Genomic DNA, 23119 nt, shown 5'->3' with positions numbered 1-23119 from the left:
TAGGGGGAGGGAGGGGTTTCTGGGGACCTCGGGGAGGCCCCGCCCAACCCGGCCTTCTGATTGGACCGCTGTTAGGGGGAGGGAGGGGTTTCTGGGGACCGCGGGGAGGCCCCGCCCACCGCTGTGTTTGTTTTGGGAAGGTGAGTTAGATTTTTTTTTTTTTTTTTTTTTTTTTAAATAAACTTTATTGGTAACACGAGGAGTTTTTCCAGCCGCACTAAATCATGCAACCCCGGTTTATATCGCCGCTGACCCCAGCGAGGGCGAAGGGCATTTCAAACGATTAAAAGCGAAACTATCACATTTTTTTTTTTGCTAAACAAAATTCAGGTAGCCTACAGTTAGATATATATTTGAAAAAAAGGTGTAAATTCAGAAGAAAAAGGTCGTGTAGGTACACACACATAATGCGAATAATTGATTTATTTTATAATAGTCAGGACTTTTCGGCTTACAAATCCTTCTCCATCTCTTTCAAATTCAGAGTGCTTTATTGACATGACCAACACTTTCCAAAGCAACGAAGACAAATTTTTATCTTTTACAATGAAACAATTAATATTTAAAACAACGTTTACAAGTAAATACTTTATATATATTTATCCAGGGCGACTTACAATTGTTACAAGATATCACATTATTTTTACATACAGTTACCCATTTATACAGTTGGGTTTTTACTGGAGCAATCTAGGTAAAGTACCTTGCTCAAGGGTACAGCAGCAGCGTCCCCCACCTGGGATTGAACCCACGACCCTCCGGTCAAGAGTCCAGAGCCCTAACCACTACTCCACACTGCTGCCTGACACTACAGACTGAGTGAATATGTTTTGAATCAAATCAGGGTGTACCTCTTTTTGAATAACTACAGAAAGTCCGTCTCTGTGCTTTATTACACTTTGTTGTGGGAAACTTTTATAAGAGTTATTACCGTGGTTTGGTTTTTAATATTATAATTTATTTCTTAGCAGACGCCCTTATCCAGGGAGACTTACAATTGTTACAAGATATCACATTATTTTCACATACAATTCCCCATTTATACAGTTGGGTTTTTACTGGAGCAATCTAGGTAAAGTACCTTGCTCAAGGGTACAGCAGCAGTGTCCCCCACCTGGGATTGAACCCACGACCCCCCGGTCAAGAGTCCAGAGCCCTAACCACTACTCCACACTGCTGCCCTTGCAGACACACAAACCACAACAATAATAATAATAATAATTAGATATTTTATGTTATTTTGTGAGGCGCCTCGGTGTCCTCTGTCCCTCTGCATACATGACCATAGGTTACTGTTGATGAGGAGGGAGGGAGGGAGTTATATCGTTCAAAGGGAAGGGAACAATGGTTTTTTGTGTTTGTTAGGTTCTGTAATTGTATTTCCGTTTTATTATTTCTGTTTTGTATTATAAAAGCTTTGGCAATACCTGAGCGCTCTCGTCATGCCAATAAAGCATTTTTGAATTTTGAATTGAATTGAATTGCTCTCCTAGGAGGATGGGGTTTATTTCTGGGTGGGTCTGGCGGCAGGGGTGGTAATGCTGTGCAGAGATGTGTTAGAAAGCCTCCCGTGTTTTATTAGATTTTGTTCACTGCATTAAAAAATGCGTATTTCTGTCTCGACCGGATTTTCTCTCTTTTTCTATATAAATATAAATATTTATATTCTCCGAACCGACAGGGGGCGCTGTTTGAACGACCCGACGTTACTCTGCGCATGCGTGGCAGCGCAGCGTCATCACAACACACGCAATGGCGGCTGCGTCGCTCTCCTGTGGCGGACAACAGAGGAGTGTAATTTCGACAGCTTAATTTATAACGTTATTTTGAAAAAAAACAAAAGTATGATTGATAATTTTTCGGCTCTGTTCGGGCAAAGCGAGCCGTCTGGTCCGCCCGGGTCGTCGGCTCTGGGGTTCGGTTCGGCCAAACCTCCCACCCAGGCCCCGAATCAGGTGCCGTTGTTGTCGGTTCCGATGCAGCAGCACGTCGGGGAAGAAGGACTGCGAAAAGCCGCGGCGATGAACCAGCCTTTCTACCTGCTGAGAGAAATGCCAGGTAACTTTTAAAAGAGCCGAAGAAGCGCTTTTTACCCGAAACGTCCTGAAAATTAAATGATTTTTTTTTCAACTCTTGGAAAACGTTAATTGTGAAAATGATCGCTTGAGTCTTTTCTCCCATAACTTGATTGAGATGATGATTCTGTTTCATTGATAACGTTATTATTAATAATAATAATAATAATAATAATAATAATAATAATAATAATAATGCAGCTACTTATTTGTTATTCAAACCGAACTGCAAAAAAACAAAGCGAGTTCAGTTCAATTTGCTTTTCCCCAGCGGAGGCTGTGTGGTCCAGTGGTTAAAGAAAAGGGCTTGTAACCAGGAGGTCCCCGGTTCAAATCCCAGCTCAGCCACTGACTCATTGTGTGACCCTGAGCAAGTCACTTCACCTCCTTGTGCTCCGTCTTTCGGGTGAGACGTAGTTGTAAGTGACTCTGCAGCTGATGCATAGTTCACACACCCTAGTCTCTGTAAGTCGCCTTGGATAAAGGCGTCTGATAAATAAACTAATATTAATAATCTTAACGACTCGTTGGGGGGAAGTGTGTGGAGTAGTTGTCAGGGCTCTGGACTCTTGACCGGAGGGTCGTGGGTTCAATCCCAGGTGGGGGACACTGCTGCTGTACCCTTGAGCAAGGTACTTTACCTAGATTGCTCCAGTAAAAACCCAACTGTATAAATGGGTAATTGTATGTAAAAATAATGTGATATCTTGTAACAATTGTAAGTCGCCCTGGATAAGGGCGTCTGCTAAGAAATAAATAATAATAATAACAATAAGGAGACCAGGGCTCTTATTCAAAGTGACAATATCTCTGCTGTTGCATACTGGAATAGCATTTTTGTAGGTGTTAAATGGGAAGACTCCTGGACACTTTGTAATAACTACTTATTGACCAACAGAGTTAAGGAGATCATATAGGATTATCCATAAATGTTACCCAGTTAAATACAACCTAAGACAAATCAAACCTGACATTGACTGCACTTCTGCAATATTTATTATCATTATTATTTATTTCTTAGCAGACGCCCTTATCCAGGGTGACTTACAATTGTTACAAGATATCACATTATTTTTACATACAATTCCCCATTTATACAGTTGGGTTTTTACTGGAGCAATCTAGGTAAAGTACCTTGCTCAAGGGTACAGCAGCAGTGTCCCCCACCTGGGATTGAACCCACGACCCTCCGGTCAAGAGTCCAGAGCCCTGACCACTGCTCCACACTGCTGCGTAACAGGGTGTTGCTTGCCTAATGGCATCTAGTGTGGAGTAGTTGTCAGGGCTCTGGACTCTTGACCGGAGGGTTGTGGGTTCAATCCCAGGTGGAGGACACTGCTGCTGTACCCTTGAGCAAGGTACTTTACCTAGATTGCTCCAGTAAAAACCCAACTGTATAAATGGGTAATTGTATGTAAAAAATAATGTGATATCTTGTAACAATTGTAAGTCGCCCTGGATAAGGGCGTCTGCTAAGAAATTAATAATAATAATAATAAAAACCTGCTTTTGCCAAATAAGAGTTTCCTCTCATAATTCCAACAGAACTAAAATCATTTGAACTTCACTTGCTGTTTTGCTGTTCGGTTTGAATTTAAAATAAGAGCTGCGTTTTTTAAAATTGTTATTATTTTTTTTAGGTTTAACGTTCTCAATGAAACAGAAAAGCCGTCTCATTAAAGTTACCGGAAGAGAAAAAAAACATGATAAAAAATAAATAAAAACAAGTGATCTTGTTTCACAATCAATGCTTTTTTTCCCCCCCAAGAGTTTAATTAAGAAACAGAGTCTGCGTGATCACAAATAAACACAGAAAACCAAAGACCCCATTATTATTATTATTATTATTATTATTATTATTATTGTTGTTGGATAATAGATGCTTGCTTTCTTGCAGCGGGTAACGAGCTCACAGGAAACACAAACTTGATCACTCATTACAACCTGGAGCACGCTTACAATAAGTTCTGTGGGAAGAAAGTGAAGGAAAAACTAAGCAACTTCCTGCCGGAATTGCCAGGTGAGGGCGTGTCTGTGTGTGGAGGCTGGGTGGTCCTTCCGATGAGACGTCAAACAAACGAGCTCCTATTGGAAGTGACTCTGCAGCAGCAGCCACTGACTCCCTGTGTGTGTGTGACCCTGAGCAAGTCACTGAACCTCCTTGTGCTCCGTCCTTCAGGATGAGACGTCAAACAAACGAGCTCCTATTGGAAGTGACTCTGCAGCAGCCACTGACTCCCTGTGTGTGTGTGTGACCCTGAGCAAGTCACTGAACCTCCTTGTGCTCCGTCCTTCAGGATGAGACGTCAAACAAACGAGCTCCTATTGGAAGTGACTCTGCAGCAGCAGCAGCAGTTGTTGATGATGCAGAGTTCACCCCCCTAGTCTCTGGAAGTCGCTTTCGATAAAAGCGTCTTTTGAATGACTCATTAATAGTAATACCTTTATGATGTTTGCTGTCATTCTAATCAAACACTGTTTTTATGTAATGCTTCTCTCCTTGTCTCTCTCTCTCCCCTCTGTCTGTCTCTCCTCTCCCCTCTCTCTCCATTTCTCTGTCTCTCTCCCCTCTCCTCTCTCTCTCCTCTTCTCTGTCTCTCCCCTCTCCTCCCTTCTCTCTCCCCCCTCCCTCTCTCCTCTCCCTCTCTAACCCTCCCTTTCTCTCGCCCTCTCTCTCTCTCTCTCTCTCCCCTCCCTCCCTCTCTCTCTCTCTCTGCAGGTATGATTGACATGCCTGGCACTCAGGACACCAGCTCTCTGCGCTCCTTGATTGAAAAGCCTCCCATCTGTGGAAACACCTTCAACTCCCTGACCGGCACCCTGCTGACCGGCTTCAGACTCCACGCTGGACCAGTGAGTCTCGCAATGAATCTTACACCCCATCCCATCCCATGCCACCCCCCCCCCCCCCATCCCACCCCCCCATCCCATCCCATCCCATCCCATCCCATCCCATCCCATCCCATCCCCCATCCCACCATTGAGATGGTCAGTTAGTTCATTAACGTTAGCTTATTATTATTATTATTATTATTATTATTATTATTATTATTATTATTAGTTTAGATTATTAACACACTCCTGCATATTGCTGTCTGTTCACGTCGCATGTTTTGTGTTTTTTGATTTGTATCGTCTGGTCAGCTCTGTCTTGGAGAACGCTTCGGCTGAGAGAAGGCTTCGCTTCATTCCCGAGGGCTCTTCTCTTAGCCAGAGACTTTTATGTATTGCAGTTTTCTATCTCTCTGTTGTACAGTGTACAGTGTAGTGTAACATTGCATTGTCTCCCTCTCCCTCTCCCTCCCTCTCCTTCCCCCTCTCCCTCCCTCTCCCTCCCCCTCTCCCTCCCTCTCCCTCCCCCTCTCCCCCTTCTCCCTCCCCCTCTCCCCCTTCTCCCTCCCCCTCTCCCCCTTCTCCCTCCCCCTCTCCCCCTTCTCCCTCTCTCTCCCCCTCTCTCTCTCTCTCTCTCCCCCTCTCTCTCTCTCCCCCCTCCCTCTCTCTCTCCCTCTCTCTCTCTCTCTCTCTCTCTCTCACTCTCTCTCTCTCTCTCTCACTAGCTCCCGGAGCAGTATCGCTTGATGCACATCCAGCCCCCGAAGAAGAAAAACAAACACAAGCACAAGCACAGCCGCCCCCAGGACCCCGTGCCCCCCGGTAACCAGACCCGCCCCCCAGCCCCCCCAGCCAGCCAGGAGCCGACAGAGATACCAAACACACAGCCCTCTGAAATGTCTTTATAATATACAGCACTAGACCCTGATATTGATGCGATCCAGCCCTCTGAAATGTCTTTATAATATACAGCGCTAGACCCTGATATTGATGCGATCCAGCCCTCTGAAATGTCTTTATAATATACAGCGCTAGACCCTGATATTGATGCGATCCAGCCCTCTGAAATGTCTTTATAATATACAGCACTAGACCCTGATATTGATGCGATCCAGCCCTCTGAAATGTCTTTATAATATACAGCGCTAGACCCTGATATTGATGCGATCCAGCCCTCTGAAATGTCTTTATAATATACAGCGCTAGACCCTGATATTGATGCGATCCAGCCCTCTGAAATGTCTTTATAATATACAGCGCTAGACCCTGATATTGATGCGATCCAGCCCTCTGAAATGTCTTTATAATATACAGCGCTAGACCCTGATATTGATGCGATCCAGCCCTCTGAAATGTCTTTATAATATACAGCGCTAGACCCTGATATTGATGCGATCCAGCCCTCTGAAATGTCTTTATAATATACAGCACTAGACCCTGATATTGATGCGATCCAGCCCTCTGAAATGTCTTTATAATATACAGCACTAGACCCTGATATTGATGTGATCCAGCTCTCTGAAATGTCTTTATAATATACAGCACTAGACCCTGATATTGATGTGATCCAGCGCTCTGAAATGTCTTTATAATATATAGCACTAGACCCTGATATTGATGCGATCCAGCCCTCTGAAATGTCTTTATAATATATAGCACTAGACCCTGATATTGATGCGATCCAGCCCTCTGAAATGTCTTTATAATATACAGCGCTAGACCCTGATATTGATGCGATCCAGCCCTCTGAAATGTCTTTATAATATACAGCGCTAGACCCTGATATTGATGCGATCCAGCCCTCTGAAATGTCTTTATAATATACAGCGCTAGACCCTGATATTGATGCGATCCAGCCCTCTGAAATGTCTTTATAATATACAGCGCTAGACCCTGATATTGATGCGATCCAGCCCTCTGAAATGTCTTTATAATATACAGCGCTAGACCCTGATATTGATGCGATCCAGCCCTCTGAAATGTCTTTATAATATACAGCGCTAGACCCTGATATTGATGCGATCCAGCCCTCTGAAATGTCTTTATAATATACAGCGCTAGACCCTGATATTGATGCGATCCAGCCCTCTGAAATGTCTTTATAATATACAGCGCTAGACCCTGATATTGATGCGATCCAGCTCTCTGAAATGTATTTATAATATACAGCACTAGACCCTGATATTGATGAGATCCAGCCCTCTGAAATGTCTTTATAATATATAGCACTAGACCCTGATATTGATGCGATCCAGCCCTCTGAAATGTCTTTATAATATACAGCACTAGACCCTGATATTGATGCGATCCAGCCCTCTGAAATGTCTTTATAATATACAGCGCTAGACCCTGATATTGATGCGATCCAGCCCTCTGAAATGTCTTTATAATATACAGCGCTAGACCCTGATATTGATGCGATCCAGCCCTCTGAAATGTCTTTATAATATACAGCACTAGACCCTGATATCGATGCGATCCAGCCCTCTCAAATGTCTTTATAATATACAGCACTAGACCCTGATATCGATGCGATCCAGCCCTCTGAAATGTCTTTATAATATACAGCACTAGACCCTGATATCGATGCGATCCAGCCCTCTCAAATGTCTTTATAATATACAGCACTAGACCCTGATATCGATGCGATCCAGCCCTCTGAAATGTCTTTATAATATACAGCGCTAGACCCTGATATCGATGCGATCCAGCCCTCTGAAATGTCTTTATAATATACAGCACTAGACCCTGATATTGATGCGATCCAGCCCTCTGAAATGTCTTTATAATATACAGCGCTAGACCCTGATATTGATGCGATCCAGCCCTCTGAAATGTCTTTATAATATACAGCACTAGACCCTGATATTGATGCGATCCAGTCCTCTGAAATGTCTTTATAATATACAGCACTAGACCCTGATATCGATGCGATCCAGCCCTCTGAAATGTCTTTATAATATACAGCACTAGACCCTGATATTGATGCGATCCAGCCCTCTGAAATGTCTTTATAATATACAGCACTAGACCCTGATATTGATGCGATCCAGCCCTCTGAAATGTCTTTATAATATACAGCGCTAGACCCTGATATTGATGCGATCCAGCCCTCTGAAATGTCTTTATAATATACAGCGCTAGACCCTGATATTGATCCGATCCAGCCCTCTCAAATGTCTTTGTCTTTCTTCAGAAACCCCTTCTGATTCCGACCACAAAAAGAAAAAGAAGAAAAAGGACGACGATCCCGACAGGAAAAAGAAAAAAAAAGAAAAAAAGAAAAAAAAGGTGAGAGGAAGAGAAAAAAAATAAAATAAAATAATAATAATAATTTAGCAATGCTGGCAGGACCGCACTGTATAACACTGATACACAACCCTGCACAGAACCACAGCAATGCTGGCAGGACCGCACTGTATAACACTGATACACAACCCTGCACAGAACCACAGCAATGCTGGCAGGACCGCACTGTATAACACTGATACACAACCCTGCACAGAACCACAGCAATGCTGGCAGGACCACACTGTATAACACTGATACACAACCCTGCACAGAACCACAGCAATGCTGGCAGGACCGCACTGTATAACACTGATACACAACCCTGCGCAGAACCACAGCAATGCTGGCAGGACCGCACTGTATAACACTGATACACAACCCTGCGCAGAACCACAGCAATGCTGGCAGGACCGCACTGTATAACACTGATACACAACCCTGCGCAGAACCACAGCAATGCTGGCAGGACCGCACTGTATAACACTGATACACAACCCTGCACAGAACCACAGCAATGCTGGCAGGACCGCACTGTATAACACTGATACACAACCCTGCACAGAACCACAGCAATGCTGGCAGGACCGCACTGTATAACAGTGATACACAACCCTGCACAGAACCACAGCAATGCTGGCAGGACCGCACTGTATAACACTGATACACAACCCTGCACAGAACCACAGCAATGCTGGCAGGACCGCACTGTATAACACTGATACACAACCCTGCGCAGAACCACAGCAATGCTGGCAGGACCGCACTGTATAACACTGATACACAACCCTGCACAGAACCACAGCAATGCTGGCAGGACCGCACTGTATAACACTGATACACAACCCTGCACAGAACCACAGCAATGCTGGCAGGACCGCACTGTATAACACTGATACACAGCCCTGCACAGAACCACAGCAATGCTGGCAGGACCGCACTGTATAACACTGATACACAACCCTGCACAGAACCACAGGAGAGTATGTGATTCGTTATTTTATTTAATTTGTTTTTTACTCTCACAGAATCGTCACAGCCCCGATCATCTAGGCATGACCAGCTCTCAGCCCAACAGCAGCAGCAGCAGTTTGAGATGAAGTCTGAAACCGTTTTGATTTCATCACAAAAGGACGCCCGACGTCAATCCCCCTCAATGACCATCTTTAAAATCCATTCTCTCACCTCTTATTAACTTTATTAACATGATCACTGCTCCCTCCCTTTAAAGGAGCGCTGACCATCTTTAAAATCCATTCTCTCACCTCTTATTAGCTTTATTAACATGATCACCGGCCCCTCCCTTTAAAGGCGCGCTGACCATCTTTAAAATCCATTCTCTCACCTCTTATTAGCTTTATTAACATGATCACCGGCCCCTCTCTTTTTATCAAGCCTATTTGGGGGTGGGTGGGGGGGGGGGGTCATCTCTCTTTCATTCCTCCCCGAGCTCTCGATTTCTCAACTGGTCTAATTATTTGATCAACTGGACAAATTAAACCCTTCTCTCTTTCCAGGCCTCAAAGTGTTTCACAGGTCTCGAATCAAGTGGCAATTTTGTTTCCAGAGACTTTGAAAAACCAAAAAATACTAATTTGCTTTTTATAATTTGTTCTCGGCTCCTTAAAAAGTTGCAGGGTTCGAGTTGCTGATAAAACGTTCACGGCCGACTCAATCTGCAACCGTTTCGGAGCTGAAAACGATAAAAAAACGTCTAATTTTAAAAGCGGATGATCAGTTCAATTCGGGGTCTGGTTCAGTAAATCGAGAGCTCAGTTAGAATAAGCACACACACACACGGGGGGTCGGGGAAGCACCACGCTGCATCCTGGTCACTCCCGTCGGAGTGAGCTTGACCTACAGCGCAGCAGGAAGTGATGCGGTTCCGGGAACGTTTCCTCTTCTCTAGGTTTTGTCTTTTGAATCGGGCTGCTGGTTCTGCGCTGCAGTGTCAAAGACAGGACGGGTCGTTCGTACTTCATCAGAAACGAGGACTTCAGTCTGACCTCAGACTTCTTACTGCGTGAAACACGACCAGCAGACCAGCGAGGGAACGACCGCTTCGGAGAGCTAGCGGGGTTGAATTTTAAAATAAAGTGTTTAAATAAACAAACCTGCTTTCAAAGTGAGTGACTGTTTCTGTGGTTAATAATAATTAATAATAATAATAATAATAATTATTATTATTATTTATTTCTTAGCAGACGCCCTTATCCAGGGCGACTTACAATCGTAAGCAAATACATTTCAAGAATCACAGTGCAAGTATTAATACAATTAAGAGCAAGATAAATACAATGACTTTGGTTCTAGCAAGTACAAGAATATGACAAAATACGATTCAGTAACGGAGCAGATAAGTGATGGTGAATAATAATAAGTGGTAAGGAAGGTGGTTTGTAGCAGTATTTGAATTTTTCTTTTTCATGTTTCTGTGGTGTTTTCTTTATATGTTATTATTATTATTTATTTCTTAGCAGACGCCCTTATCCAGGACGACTTACAATTGTCACAAGATATCACATTATTTTTTACATACAATTCCCCATTTATATAGTTGGGTTTTTACTGGAGCAATCTAGGTAAAGTACCTTGCTCAAGGGTACAGCAGCAGTGTCCCCCACCTGGGATTGAACCCACGACCCTCCGGTCAAGAGTCCAGAGCCCTGACCGCTACTCCACACTGCTGCCCCTATTATATATATATATATATATATATATAATATATGAAAATATATATATCTAAAGAAACATTGTATTACTTGTAACACTTGAAATGTATTTGCTTACGATTGTAAGTCGCCGTGGATAAGGGCGTCTGCTAAGAAAGAAATAATAATAATAACACATTTATTTTCTAAAAAAAATAAGGTGTATAAATGATGGACATTGACAAAATGTTTTTCTTTTTAAATCGCTTGATCCTTCATCCCTGACCATGACCCATGGCAGCAGTGTGGAGTAGTGGTTAGGGCTCTGGACTCTTGAACGGAGGGTCGTGAGTTCAATCCCAGGTGGGGGACACTGCTACTGTACCCTTGAGCAAGGTACTTTACCTAGATTGCTCCAGTAAAAACCCAACTGTATAAATGGGGAATTGTATGTAAAAATAATGTGATATCTTGTAACAATTGTAAGTCGCCCTGGATAAGGACGTCTGCCAAGAAATAAATAATAATAATAAATAATAATAATAATAATAATAATAATGACCCGCTTGAGTGACTGAAGCACTTAATTACCTAATTAGCGAGACGGTTGATCGGACCCTGGATAGGGATTAATTTCAGCTGTTGAATTGCAAGCTTCAATAAAAGCAATAGAGGAAAATCACAGATAAACCCCCGACACGCCGCGTCTGTCGAGAGAGCGGCTCCTTCGTGCGATCGGCGTGCTGGAGGCTGGACGAGGGCAGCGTGCCGCAGCTCGCCGTCTTGGGGGCTCACAGCCAGCGATTTCAAACCTGGAGAGACGGTATAACCAGACATACTCTGTCAAGGACAGCGCCACCAACTGGGAGACCAAGACTCACAACACCTGCCCGAGATCCACAGATCATTCTGCAGCATCTTCGTGTCTCAATTGTTAATCAGATATAAGTGATAAGTTTCTTTTGATGCTCAAATAGAAGTGATACGTTTCTTTTGATGCTCAGTATATAAATAATTGAATTAAATTGTGTTTTTTTTTGTTTTTTTCTCTGTGTAATTTTAAATACAGAATCATATCCTGTGATGAAATCTGGAGGGCTGGGGTGGCACAGACTGACAGTCAGTGGACTAATACAGAATCTTTTAAAAGTTGTCGTTTTCAGGTTTTTTGTGTGTGTGTATATATATATATATATATATATATATATATATATATATATATTGTTGGAAAGAAAAAGAAAAATACAAATATTTGAATCAAATTGTAAGTAGTTTATTTTCTGATCTGTGTAACATTATTTCAGAGGCTGGCTGGTCCAGTGGTTTAAGAAAGGGTCTCGATACCAGAAGCTTCAAATCCCAGCTCAGCCACCAACTCCCTATGTGAGCAAGTCACTGAACCTCCTTGTGCTCCGTCCTTCGGATGAGATGTCAAACAAACAAGCTCCTATAGGAAGTGACTCTGCAGCAGCCACTGACTCCCTGTGTGTGTGTGACCCTGAGCAAGTCACTGAACCTCCTTGTGCTCCGTCCTTCGGATGAGACGTCAAACAAACGAGCTCCTATAGGAAGTGACTCTGCAGCAGCCACTGACTCCCTGTGTGTGTGTGACCCTGAGCAAGTCACTGAACCTCCTTGTGCTCCGTCCTTCAGGATGAGACGTCAAACAAACGAGCTCCTATTGGAAGTGACTCTGCAGCAGCCACTGACTCCCTGTGTGTGTGTGACCCTGAGCAAGTCACTGAACCTCCTTGTGCTCCGTCCTTCGGATGAGACGTCAAACAAACGAGCTCCTATAGGAAGTGACTCTGCAGCAGCCACTGACTCCCTGTGTGTGTGTGACCCTGAGCAAGTCACTGAACCTCCTTGTGCTCCGTCCTTCAGGATGAGACGTCAAACAAACGAGCTCCTATTGGAAGTGACTCTGCAGCAGCCACTGACTCCCTGTGTGTGTGTGTGACCCAGAGCAAGTCACTGAACCTCCTTGTGCTCCGTCCTTCAGGATGAGACGTCAAACAAACGAGCTCCTATTGGAAGTGACTCTGCAGCAGCCACTGACTCCCTGTGTGTGTGTGTGACCCTGAGCAAGTCACTGAACCTCCTTGTGCTCCGTCCTTCAGGATGAGACGTCAAACAAACGAGCTCCTATTGGAAGTGGCTCTGCAGCAGCCACTGACTCCCTGTGTGTGTGTGTGACCCTGAGCAAGTCACTGAACCTCCTTGTGCTCCGTCCTTCAAGATGAGACGTCAAACAAACGAGCTCCTATTGGAAGTGACTCTGCAGCAGCCACTGACTCCCTGTGTGTGTGTGACCCTGAGCAAGTCACTGAACCTCCTTGTGCTCCGTCCTTCAGGATGAGACGTCAAACAAACGAGCTCCTATTGGAAGTGACTCTGCAGCAGCCACTGACTCCCTGTGTGTGTGTGACCCTGAGCAAGTCACTGAACCTCCTTGTGCTCCGTCCTTCAGGATGAGACGTCAAACAAACAAGCTCCTATTGGAAGTGACTCTGCAGCAGCCACTGACTCCCTGTGTGTGTGTGTGACCCTGAGCAAGTCACTGAACCTCCTTGTGCTCCGTCCTTCAGGATGAGACGTCAAACAAACGAGCTCCTATTGGAAGTGACTCTGCAGCAGCCACTGACTCCCTGTGTGTGTGTGTGTGACCCAGAGCAAGTCACTGAACCTCCTTGTGCTCCGTCCTTCAGGATGAGACGTCAAACAAACGAGCTCCTATTGGAAGTGACTCTGCAGCAGCCACTGACTCCCTGTGTGTGTGTGTGACCCTGAGCAAGTCACTGAACCTCCTTGTGCTCCGTCCTTCAGGATGAGACGTCAAACAAACGAGCTCCTATTGGAAGTGACTCTGCAGCAGCAGCAGCAGTTGTTGATGATGCAGAGTTCACCCCCCTAGTCTCTGTAAGTCGCTTTGGATAAAAGCGTCTGCTGAATGACTCTCAATAGAATATTTCTCAATAGAAACTTCCCCATTCAGCTCAGTTACTTCACAGCAGACGGGCGGTGAAAAAGCAGAGCATGCAAAAAAAAGCTGGTAAATGCAAAACAGAAAGCCAAAAAGAAACACGAAGGAGAAACAGGAGTAAGAACATAAGAAAGTTTACAAACGAGAGGAGGCCATTCGGCCCATCTTGCTCGTTTGTTTGTTAGTAGCTTATTGATCCCAGAATCTCATCAAGCAGCTTCTTGAAGGATCCCAGGGTGTCAGCTTCAACAACATTACTGGGGAGTTGGTTCCAGACCCTCACAATTCTCTGTGTAAAAAAGTGCCTCCTATTTTCTGTTCTGAATGCCCCTTTATCTAATCTCCATTTGTGACCCCTGGTCCTTGTTTCTTTTTTCAGGTCCCCTGGGTCGACATTGTCTATATCTTTTAGGATTTTGAATGTTTTAATCAGATCGCCGCGTAGTCTTCTTTGTTCAAGACTGAACAGATTCAATTCTTTTAGCCTGTCTGCATACAACATGCCTTTTAAACCCGGGATAATTCTGGTCGCTCTTCTTTGCACTCTTTCTAGAGCAGCAATATCCTTTTTGTAACGAGGTGACCAGAACTGAACACAATATTCGTTGTCCTCCGACGCTGTAGCTCTGAGGCGGCTGCACGGTGAGTCTGCAGCGTCTAAAGAAGCGGGCGGCTGACGGCACACGCTTCGGAGGACAGGGGGTGTTCATCTTCACCCCTCCCGAGTCAGCGCAGGGGGGTGGTAGCAGCGAGCTGAGCTGAGCTTAAAAATATTTGGCGACCACTAAATTTATATAAAAAAATTTTTAAAAAAGTTTGTTCCTCCTTTGAAATGATGAGAAAGTTTAGAAAGTGCTTCCTTTGGTACAAAATTAACTGTAGAGTTAACTTTGACACGTCATGGAGTTCCTCTTTATCCAGGGAGGTTGTTATACAAAGCTGTGATTTCCGTTCTGTTCAAGTGCTGGTCAGAGCTGCTGCTGTATCTGAGTGCAGTTCTGCTTGGGGTGTCTGTGCTGCTGCTTCTGACACACCGGAGCACTGCTGTGCGGCTGGACAGAATGGAGCGAGGGCTACTGGTTTCACTGGTTATACTGGTCTGCTCTAGCAGGGGTGAGTACAGGGCACTGGGAGGGAGCGGGTATTCTTGTATATTCTCAGTTGGAGTGGTTTACTCAAAGATTCACTGAGCTTTCACCGCAGGGTGATGTCTGAGCCTCTTGAGAATTATTTATATTGTAAAAAGTAACGACTTTATTGTCATCTACCGAGAGCCTCGATCAATAAGTTTAAAATGTTTTATTTTTATTTTTGGATTGAATCAAGTTTTAAGCTTCTGTTTTGCTCTCTGAAATGTATTTCCTATTTCCTCTCCTCTCTCTCTCTCTAGGGGTGTCTCTAACCATTATAACTCAGGACCCGGGCTCTGTGACTGGCACAGAGGAGGGAGAGGTCACTGTACCCTGCAGTGTGACAGGGGGTCCTGCAGGACAAGTGAGATGGTACAGGGACACTGGCAGCGGCAGACAGTATCTCTACTCTGCAGCCCCTCCGCCCAATGAGAGAAACGACCCCCGTGTGTCTGTTGTACATCAAAACCACGCCACAGATCTCTCCATTCGAATTGTGAACCTGATCCTGAGTGACTCAGGAATGTATTACTGTGAGAAATATGGAGGGATTGATGTGACCCTCATTGCTAGAGGCTCAGGGAGCAGGCTGAGTGTGCAAGGTGAGTGTGTGGCTCTCTGATCACTTCTAGTATCTTTGCTGCGGCTCCTGTAGCGCACAGACATGTCAGGTGATTCTGGTCCAGCTGAATCTACAGCAGGCATTGGCTATGTTTCCATTGCAGTGGATTTATTCGCTAAAAGTTTACGGATTAAAAAAAAATATGCGACAAGCTCAATGGAAATGGGTATAATTCGCAAAAACGTGTACATTTATTCAAACTTTTTAAATCCCTAGACCTTAGGGTTTTAGGAAAGTCGATATTTTCAGAAAATGCGAATTAAGCTGCCTTAATGCACATAACTTTAAATGGAAACAATTTTATTTGCATAAAATAAGCGAATCCCCCAAAGTGCACTGCAGCTCCTAAGGAAGTTCCTTACTGGGAGACAAAAAATGGTGACTAACAGTAACAGGTGCAACTGGGAGACTGCATATTCTGCACAGCTAGCCAGCTTATACAGAGCGATAGCGATTCTCTATTCTGGGAGACTGCATATTCTGCACAGCTAGCCAGCTTATACAGAGCGATAGCGATTCTCTATTCTGGGAGACTGCATATTCTGCACAGCTAGCCAGCTTATACAGAGCGATAGCGATTCTCTATTCTGGGAGACTGCATATTCTGCACAGCTAGCCAGTTTATACAGAGCGATAGCGATTCTCTATTCTGGGAGACTGCATATTCTGCACAGCTAGCCAGCTTATACAGAGCGATAGCGATTCTCTATTCTAGGAGACTGCATATTCTGCACAGCTAGCCAGCTTATACAGAGCGATAGCGATTCTCTATTCTGGGAGACTGCATATTCTGCACAGCTAGCCAGCTTATACAGAGTGATAGCGATTCTCTATTCTGGGAGACTGCATATTATGCACAGCTAGCCAGCTTATACAGAGTGATAGCGATTCTCTATTCTGGGAGACTGCATATTCTGCACAGCTAGCCAGCTTATACAGAGCGACAGCGATTCTCTATTCTGGGAGACTGCATATTCTGCACAGCTAGCCAGCTTATACAGAGCGATAGCGATTCTCTATTCTGGGAGACTGCATATTCTGCACAGCTAGCCAGCTTATACAGAGCGATAATGATTCTCTATTCTGGGAGACTGCATATTCTGCACAGCTAGCCAGCTTATACAGAGCCATAGCGATTCTCTATTCTGTTGGTTTAGGTGATCTTGGGTTGAACTGTTCTGGAGCAATATACGGGTCAAGTTTAGTGCACAGTTCGAACACGTGCGCAGTGGCTTTAATTCTCCAGTTTGAACAGAATAATGTAACCTGTTTTAATATCTGTACGTCACACGTCGTGAACACCAATCTTTCCTGTACAAATACATTCCTTGCTTTTATGGCATGAATTTTATTAATATAAAAATGACTCTGATAAACTCATGCATTTTAATGAATACCTTATTGTAAATATATAAATGAAATTCAGTAATAAATGTAATTAATTACAAAGAAAATTCAGTACATGTACCATGTATCGCATTCTGACTTTCCCCCTTTTTCTTTAGAAGTACAGTGACATCAAACATTAGCCTGCATAAAACAAAGTTTGAAACCCCCTTCGTAATGCTTGATTTTACACAAACTGAAACAACTGCTCTATATACGACTGTATATAACAATCAGTCAGACGCTTAACTTCGTGTTTATTCCGTTTATTAATAAATAAACAATAAGAGGGAAAAGAAAGAAAAACATAAAATGAAAAGTGTGTGCTTATTAAACGTTTAACATTTCCCATAAATTACAAGAAAAGGTGAAAATGCTCCTGTAATTCATGAGATAATAGTAGGCTACCCTTATATAGGCTATAACCAAAATATCAGTTAATTAAGATTCTTATGGGGTAAACACATCAAGCTGTAGCTAGCCTAACGCACTGAATCTTACAATACAAAAAGTATAGTGTTCAAGTACACCGGTCAAATATTATGGTTAGATTTCACTATGTAACACAATTTTTGTTCCTGGGTAGTAAGTGTTATTTCCTAATTGCTTATGCCTCAAAAGTATAGAAAATGGCTATTATTCCCCACAAACTTTGCTTTTGTGACCAGGACAGTGATATTTTGAAATTTACCTATTTCCAATGAGAAAACGGGCGAATTTGTGTCTTTTCGTTCACATAAAGTCAGAAAAAAACAACATATGAATCCAAATTAACATGTATTTATACTAAAGTAATACAAAAATGACTACAAAAGATTTAGAAGTGAGTAGTTTTTCGAAATTTACAATTATACTGTAAATCACTTTCACGAATCAGCCCCCAAATGTAGTCTCCCATCATGTTCTCGTTATACTGTCCTTGGTAGCGGCGTTCAAAGTCCAGCATATCCTGGTGGAAGCGCTCGCCTTGCTCCTCCAAGTACGCTCCCATGTTCTCCTTGAATTTATCAAGATGAGCATCAAGGATATGGACTTTGAGGGACATCCTACAGCCCATTGTGCCGTAGTTCTTCACCAGAGTCTCAACCAGCTCCACATAGTTTTCGGCCTTGTGATTGCCCAGGAAGCCCCGAACCACTGCGACAAAGCTGTTCCAAGCCGCTTTCTCCTTACTAGTGAGCTTCTTGGGGAATTCATTGCACTCCAGGATCTTCTTTATCTGTGGTCCGACGAAGACACCGGCTTTGACCTTTGCCTCAGACAGCTTAGGGAAGAAGTCTTGAAGGTACTTGAAGGCTGCCGACTCCTTATCTAGAGCTCTGACAAATTGTTTCATAAGGCCCAATTTGATGTGCAGTGGTGGTATCAGCACCTTCCGGGGGTCCACCAGTGGCTCCCACTTGACGTTGTTCCTCCCCACAGAGAACTCAGTCCGCTGTGGCCAGTCCCGCCTGTGGTAGTGCGCCTTGGTGTCCCTGCTGTCCCAAAGGCAAAGATAGCAGGGAAACTTGGTAAAACCGCCTTGGAGACCCATCAGGAATGCCACAATTTTGAAGTCTCCTATGACCTCCCAGCCGTACTCATCATACTTGAAGGCGTCCAGCAAGGTCTTCCTCTTTGAGGTGCACCGAGTGAGCCAGGGGAAGAGACGGGTACTTGTTACCATTATGGAGCAGCACTGCTTTGAGGTTCCTGGATGAGCTGTCAATGAAGAGGCGCCATTCATTCTGGTTACAGGTGATTCCGATTGCCTCGAACAGACTGGTCACATTGTGGCAGAAGCAGAGCCCATCTTGACGGGTGAAGAAGCTGGAAAAAGGTTGGTGACGCTTCTTCTGATCTGCGACTTGCACACTTTCATCCAACAAGTTCCACTGCTTGAGCCTAGACGTCAAAAGCTCGGCATTGGACTTGGTGAGACCAAGATCTCTAATCAAGTCGTTGAGGTCTTTTTGGTTGGGGTAGTATGGGTTTCTCTCCTCAGCTCCACCTCTGAAATTGTCATCTGGATCTACAACGTCTTCCTCACTCTCTGACTTGCTGCTCTCTTGTAAAGACGGCTGCTCTCTCTCCGGAGGAGTGGGTATGGGGAGCTCATGGCAGTGTGGCACCGGGGCGATGGATGAAGGAAGGTCCGGATACGTGATAGCAGGTGCATTCTTGCCAGTCCGACGTTTGGAAGGGTCCACCATGCAGAAGTAGCAGTTGCTTGAGTGGTCAGTGGGTTCCCGCCAAATTCTTGGGATAGCAAACTTCATGGCTCTCTTTTCCCCTTTGTACCATCCTACAAAAATACATTTATTTCACCCATGACTAATGTGTAAGAGATTCTCGCAACATTTTTCATATATGATATATTTTTTCAATAACATTGAAAATTGTAAAACATTTTAAAATTAAAAACTTTTACAATTTTAAAAATGTTAACAAATTTTATAACATAAAATTCCGAGCAACAATTGTCCATCTTACCTTCCAGAGTTTTTTTGCAGTGCTCGCAGGTGAAATGAGGTGCCCAGGGTTTGTCTTGATCCCCGACAGGCATGCCGAAATATGCCTTGTAGGCCTCACACATCTTAGCAGATGCTTCCACAGCGCTGTTAATCATTTACTGTGGAGATTAGTCTCAGATCTCCACTGTAGACTGTATTAAACAAAACGGCTGTTTTGAATATGACCCCTAACCCTCTCCACCTTCTCCTCTCCTCTCTCATCTCCCTGTTCCTTCTCTCTCCAGCAATCCCTGCACTCATTATAACTCAGGACCCAGACTCTGTGACTGGCACAGAGGAAGGAGAGGTCACTGTACCCTGCACTGTGACAGGGGGTCCTGCAGGACCAGTGAGATGGTACAGGGACACTGGCAGCGGCAGACAGTATCTCTACTCTACATCCCCCCCTCTGCCCAATGAGAGAAACGACCCCCGTGTGTCTCAAGTACATCAATATCACCCCACAGATCTCTCCATTCGAATTGTGAGGCTGACCCTGCGTGACTCAGGAAGGTATCACTGTGACAAATACAAAGTGTTTGATGGGTCCCTCATTGCTAGCGGCTCAGGGAGCAGGCTGAGTGTGCGAGGTGAGTGTGTGGCTCTCTGATCACTTCTAGTATCCTTCACTCCTAACCCTGCAGAATCACTGATGCGTTACGGACCGCGCTGCCTCAGAATAACATTGAGGCGGCGCTGCTTTGCAATTCTGAATGTACTTGATCTTCAGTTCTGGACGGTTTGCAGTGAGTTTGCAAGTCTGACGCAGTGTGTCACCTCCCTCTTTTTAAACAGGCTTTGGTTCTTTGCTTAAATGCTCTCTTACTGTCCCACAAACGTGTCTCTCTCATGAGTTCCTGTCTGGATGCATTCTTCTCAATAACAGCAGATCAGATCCTATCAGTAAGATTTCAACACTTCCCCCTTTCTCTCTCTCTCTCTCTCTCTCACATTTTTAAACACTTGTTTTATTTTATTGTTCCGCTTTTTGTCTCTTTGCATCTACTTGGCTTCTGTTTTGTTCACTGAAATGGATTTCCTGTTTCCTCTCCTCTCTCTCCAGCGCTGCCTCCACTCATTATAACTCAGGACCCAGACTCTGTGACTGGCACAGAGGAGGGTGAGGTCACTGTACGATGCACCCTGTCCACAGTGGGTCCTCCAGGACCAGTGAGATGGTACAGGGACACTGGCAGCGGCAGACAGTATCTCTACTCTCCATCCCCTCCTCCGCCCAATGAGAGAAACGACCCCCGTGTGTCTCAAGTACATCAACACCACGCCACAGATTTCTCCATTCGAATTGTGAACCTGACCCTGAGTGACTCAGGAATGTATTACTGTGAGAAATACGGAGGGTTTGTTGAGACCCTCATTGCTAGAGGCTCAGGGACCAGGCTGAGTGTGCGAGGTGAAGGTGAGTGTGTGGCTCTCTGATCACAACCCACTCTGGGAGGCTTTTACTGACAGCAAGCATTATAATCAGGGCTTCTGATTCTCTGTGCTTTACCTCCGATTGGAGTTAGAAAAGGTAAATAAAAATATAGTGAGAGTCAATGAGAAGTCCCCACAAATATAGGAATGCAAACGTATGTGTGTGTGTGTGTGTGTGTCTGTGTGTGTGTGTGTATCTGTCTCAGTGATTGTTCACACACTGTCTCCTCCATCTCTCCCTCTCCCCCTCCTCTCTCTCTCTCTCTCTCTCCCTCCCTCTCTCTCTCTCTCCCTCCCTCCCTCTCTCTCTCTCTCTCTCTCTCTCTCTCTCCCCTTCTCTCTCTTTCTCTCTCTCTCTCACTCTCTTCCAGAAGCTCCCTGCAGCTCCAATCTGTTTCTCGTGTCGGTGTTTCTGCTGGTGAAGCTCGCTCTCCTGGCCGCCATCAACGCCTTTCTCTTTGTGCTTCTCAAACTGGAGCAGCGCAGACTGGTGAGAGCTTACAGGGACAGGACTATCAACAGAGACTCCTCATTAAAACAGCAACACACAGTCCCTCAGGATCACTAACTGAACCCCAGCCACACCCCATTAAAACTGTTTCAAAGATGAACCCCACAATCTCTCAGCTAGCTGAACCCCAGCCACACCCCATTAAAACTGTTTCAAACATGAACCCCACAATCTCTCAGCTAGCTGAACCCCAGCCGCGCTCTTCCAAGCTGCACCCAGATATCCTGCCTCTGGGATGTGAAACGATATTTACTGATGTGTTTGTGTTTTGCAGAAGCGTGTGGATGCAGAGTGAGGTGGGGGAGCCCTGCGCTGTGGAGAGGATTCAGCTCTACCTCCGCTACGCTCCCCTGCCTCCAGAGCCCGCTCCTTCTGCACCCTTGCTCCGCAGTGGTGGAATGACCTTCCTACAGATGTCAGGACTGCCCAGTCCCTGACCACCTTCCGGCGCCTCCTTAAGACTCACCTCTTCAAACAGCACCTGTAGATCTCCTCTGTTTGTATCCTGGGACACTATCACCCTTCATTCAAATGTGCTTTATTTTGCTCTTATCTGCCCCCTATTTTACTGCATTTAATCCTGTACTTCAGAATACTGTAATCTGCCAAGTGTTTAACCTGTAGTACTTTGTATTTAATCACATCCTGATGTAACTATCACTATTTAATCATATCCTGATGTAACTATCACTATTATCTGCTGTATTATTGAATTTTGGTTTGTCACACTTGTACTTTGCTTGAACAAAAGTTATTGTATTTCTTGCTCTTATTGTATTACTTGTATTGTAACACTTGAAATGTATTTGCTTACGATTGTAAGTCGCCCTGGATAAGGGCGCCTGCTAAGAAATAAATAATAATAATAATAATAATAATTCACAGCAGAGCTGGCTGGGGCCTCTTGTTATATTGGACATCTTAAAGCTCTGCTCTAAATGCTGAGAATGCTGAAGCAGACAGTGGACTTGACTGGAGAGTCTGCGAGTCAATAGAGATGCTCTGCACTGCTTGATCTGCCTGCTGATAAGGGGAGGAGAGGAAAGAGGAGGGGAGAGGAGAGGAGAAGGGGAGGAGAGGAAAGAGAGGACGGGAGAGAGAGAGAGAGGAGGGGAGAAGAGAGAGGGAGAGAGGAGAGGAGAAGGGGAGAGAGGAGAGGGGTGACAGAGTGAGAGGAGGGAGAGAGGAGAGGAGATGGGAGGAGGAGAGGAGAAGGGGAGAGAGAGGAGAGGAAAGAGGAGGGGAGGTAGGGGAGGGAGGTAGGAGAGGAGAGGAGGGAGGATTTACTTTTTGATACCCTTGTTAAACATTTCTTTCTTAATTTTTTTGAAATAAAACAGTTTTCAGCACCAGTGCCTCTGTGTGTGTTTGTGTGAGAGACAGCGTGTGTGTGTGTCAGTGCCTCTGTGTGTATTTGTGTGAGAGACAGCGTGTGTGTGTGTCAGTGCTTCTGTGTGTATTTGTGTGAGAGACAGCTTGTGTGTGTCAATGCTGTCACAGGAGTGTTATTAACTTTTCAAATCCATTCAATAATATATTCTTATCATTCTGGAATCATTTTAAACACAGTGCGGTTTACAGACAGTGCTGATAATAATAACACTGCTAGAATACAATATGAACCAGAAGGCAACAAGTTAGGATCACAGCGAGTTCGATCTACAGTGACAGATTAGCAGTGCAATAGTGCAAGGATAGCGCATCAGCTGAGGATC

The 23119-nt window shown here is 44.6% G+C and overlaps 2 protein-coding genes across 4 annotated transcripts; both read left to right on the top strand.

Moving 5' to 3' along the window:
• The first annotated feature begins 1716 nt into the window (after positions 1–1716).
• Positions 1717–10324, top strand: LOC117409939 (mediator of RNA polymerase II transcription subunit 19-B). The gene is made up of 6 exons (XM_059020109.1): positions 1717–2058; positions 3973–4095; positions 4795–4928; positions 5633–5729; positions 8104–8198; positions 9224–10324. The coding sequence occupies exons 1-6, from the start codon at positions 1845–1847 to the stop codon at positions 9293–9295; spliced, it is 735 nt and encodes a 244-aa protein (XP_058876092.1). The 5' UTR covers positions 1717–1844; the 3' UTR covers positions 9296–10324.
• Positions 10325–13084: 2760 nt separating this feature from the next.
• Positions 13085–22615, top strand: LOC117410123 (tyrosine-protein phosphatase non-receptor type substrate 1-like). Of its 3 annotated transcripts, none has more exons than XM_059020113.1 (6): positions 13085–14942; positions 15220–15561; positions 19705–20049; positions 20523–20876; positions 21268–21383; positions 21679–22615. In XM_059020113.1, the coding sequence occupies exons 1-6, from the start codon at positions 14891–14893 to the stop codon at positions 21697–21699; spliced, it is 1230 nt and encodes a 409-aa protein (XP_058876096.1). In that variant the 5' UTR covers positions 13085–14890; the 3' UTR covers positions 21700–22615. The 3 variants fall into 3 exon arrangements, with proteins under 3 accessions (XP_058876096.1, XP_058876095.1, XP_058876097.1); XM_059020112.1 differs by having other exon boundaries at positions 13089–14942; positions 21265–21383; positions 21679–22613; XM_059020114.1 differs by lacking the exon at positions 19705–20049 and having other exon boundaries at positions 13091–14942; positions 21265–21383; positions 21679–22613.
• Positions 22616–23119: the final 504 nt, after the last annotated feature.

Source organism: Acipenser ruthenus, unplaced genomic scaffold (genome assembly GCF_902713425.1).
Source record: "Acipenser ruthenus unplaced genomic scaffold, fAciRut3.2 maternal haplotype, whole genome shotgun sequence".
Taxonomy (NCBI): domain Eukaryota; kingdom Metazoa; phylum Chordata; class Actinopteri; order Acipenseriformes; family Acipenseridae; genus Acipenser; species Acipenser ruthenus.
The sequence above is the reverse complement of the archived record's forward strand: the minus strand, read 5'-3'. Positions and strand labels throughout refer to the sequence as shown.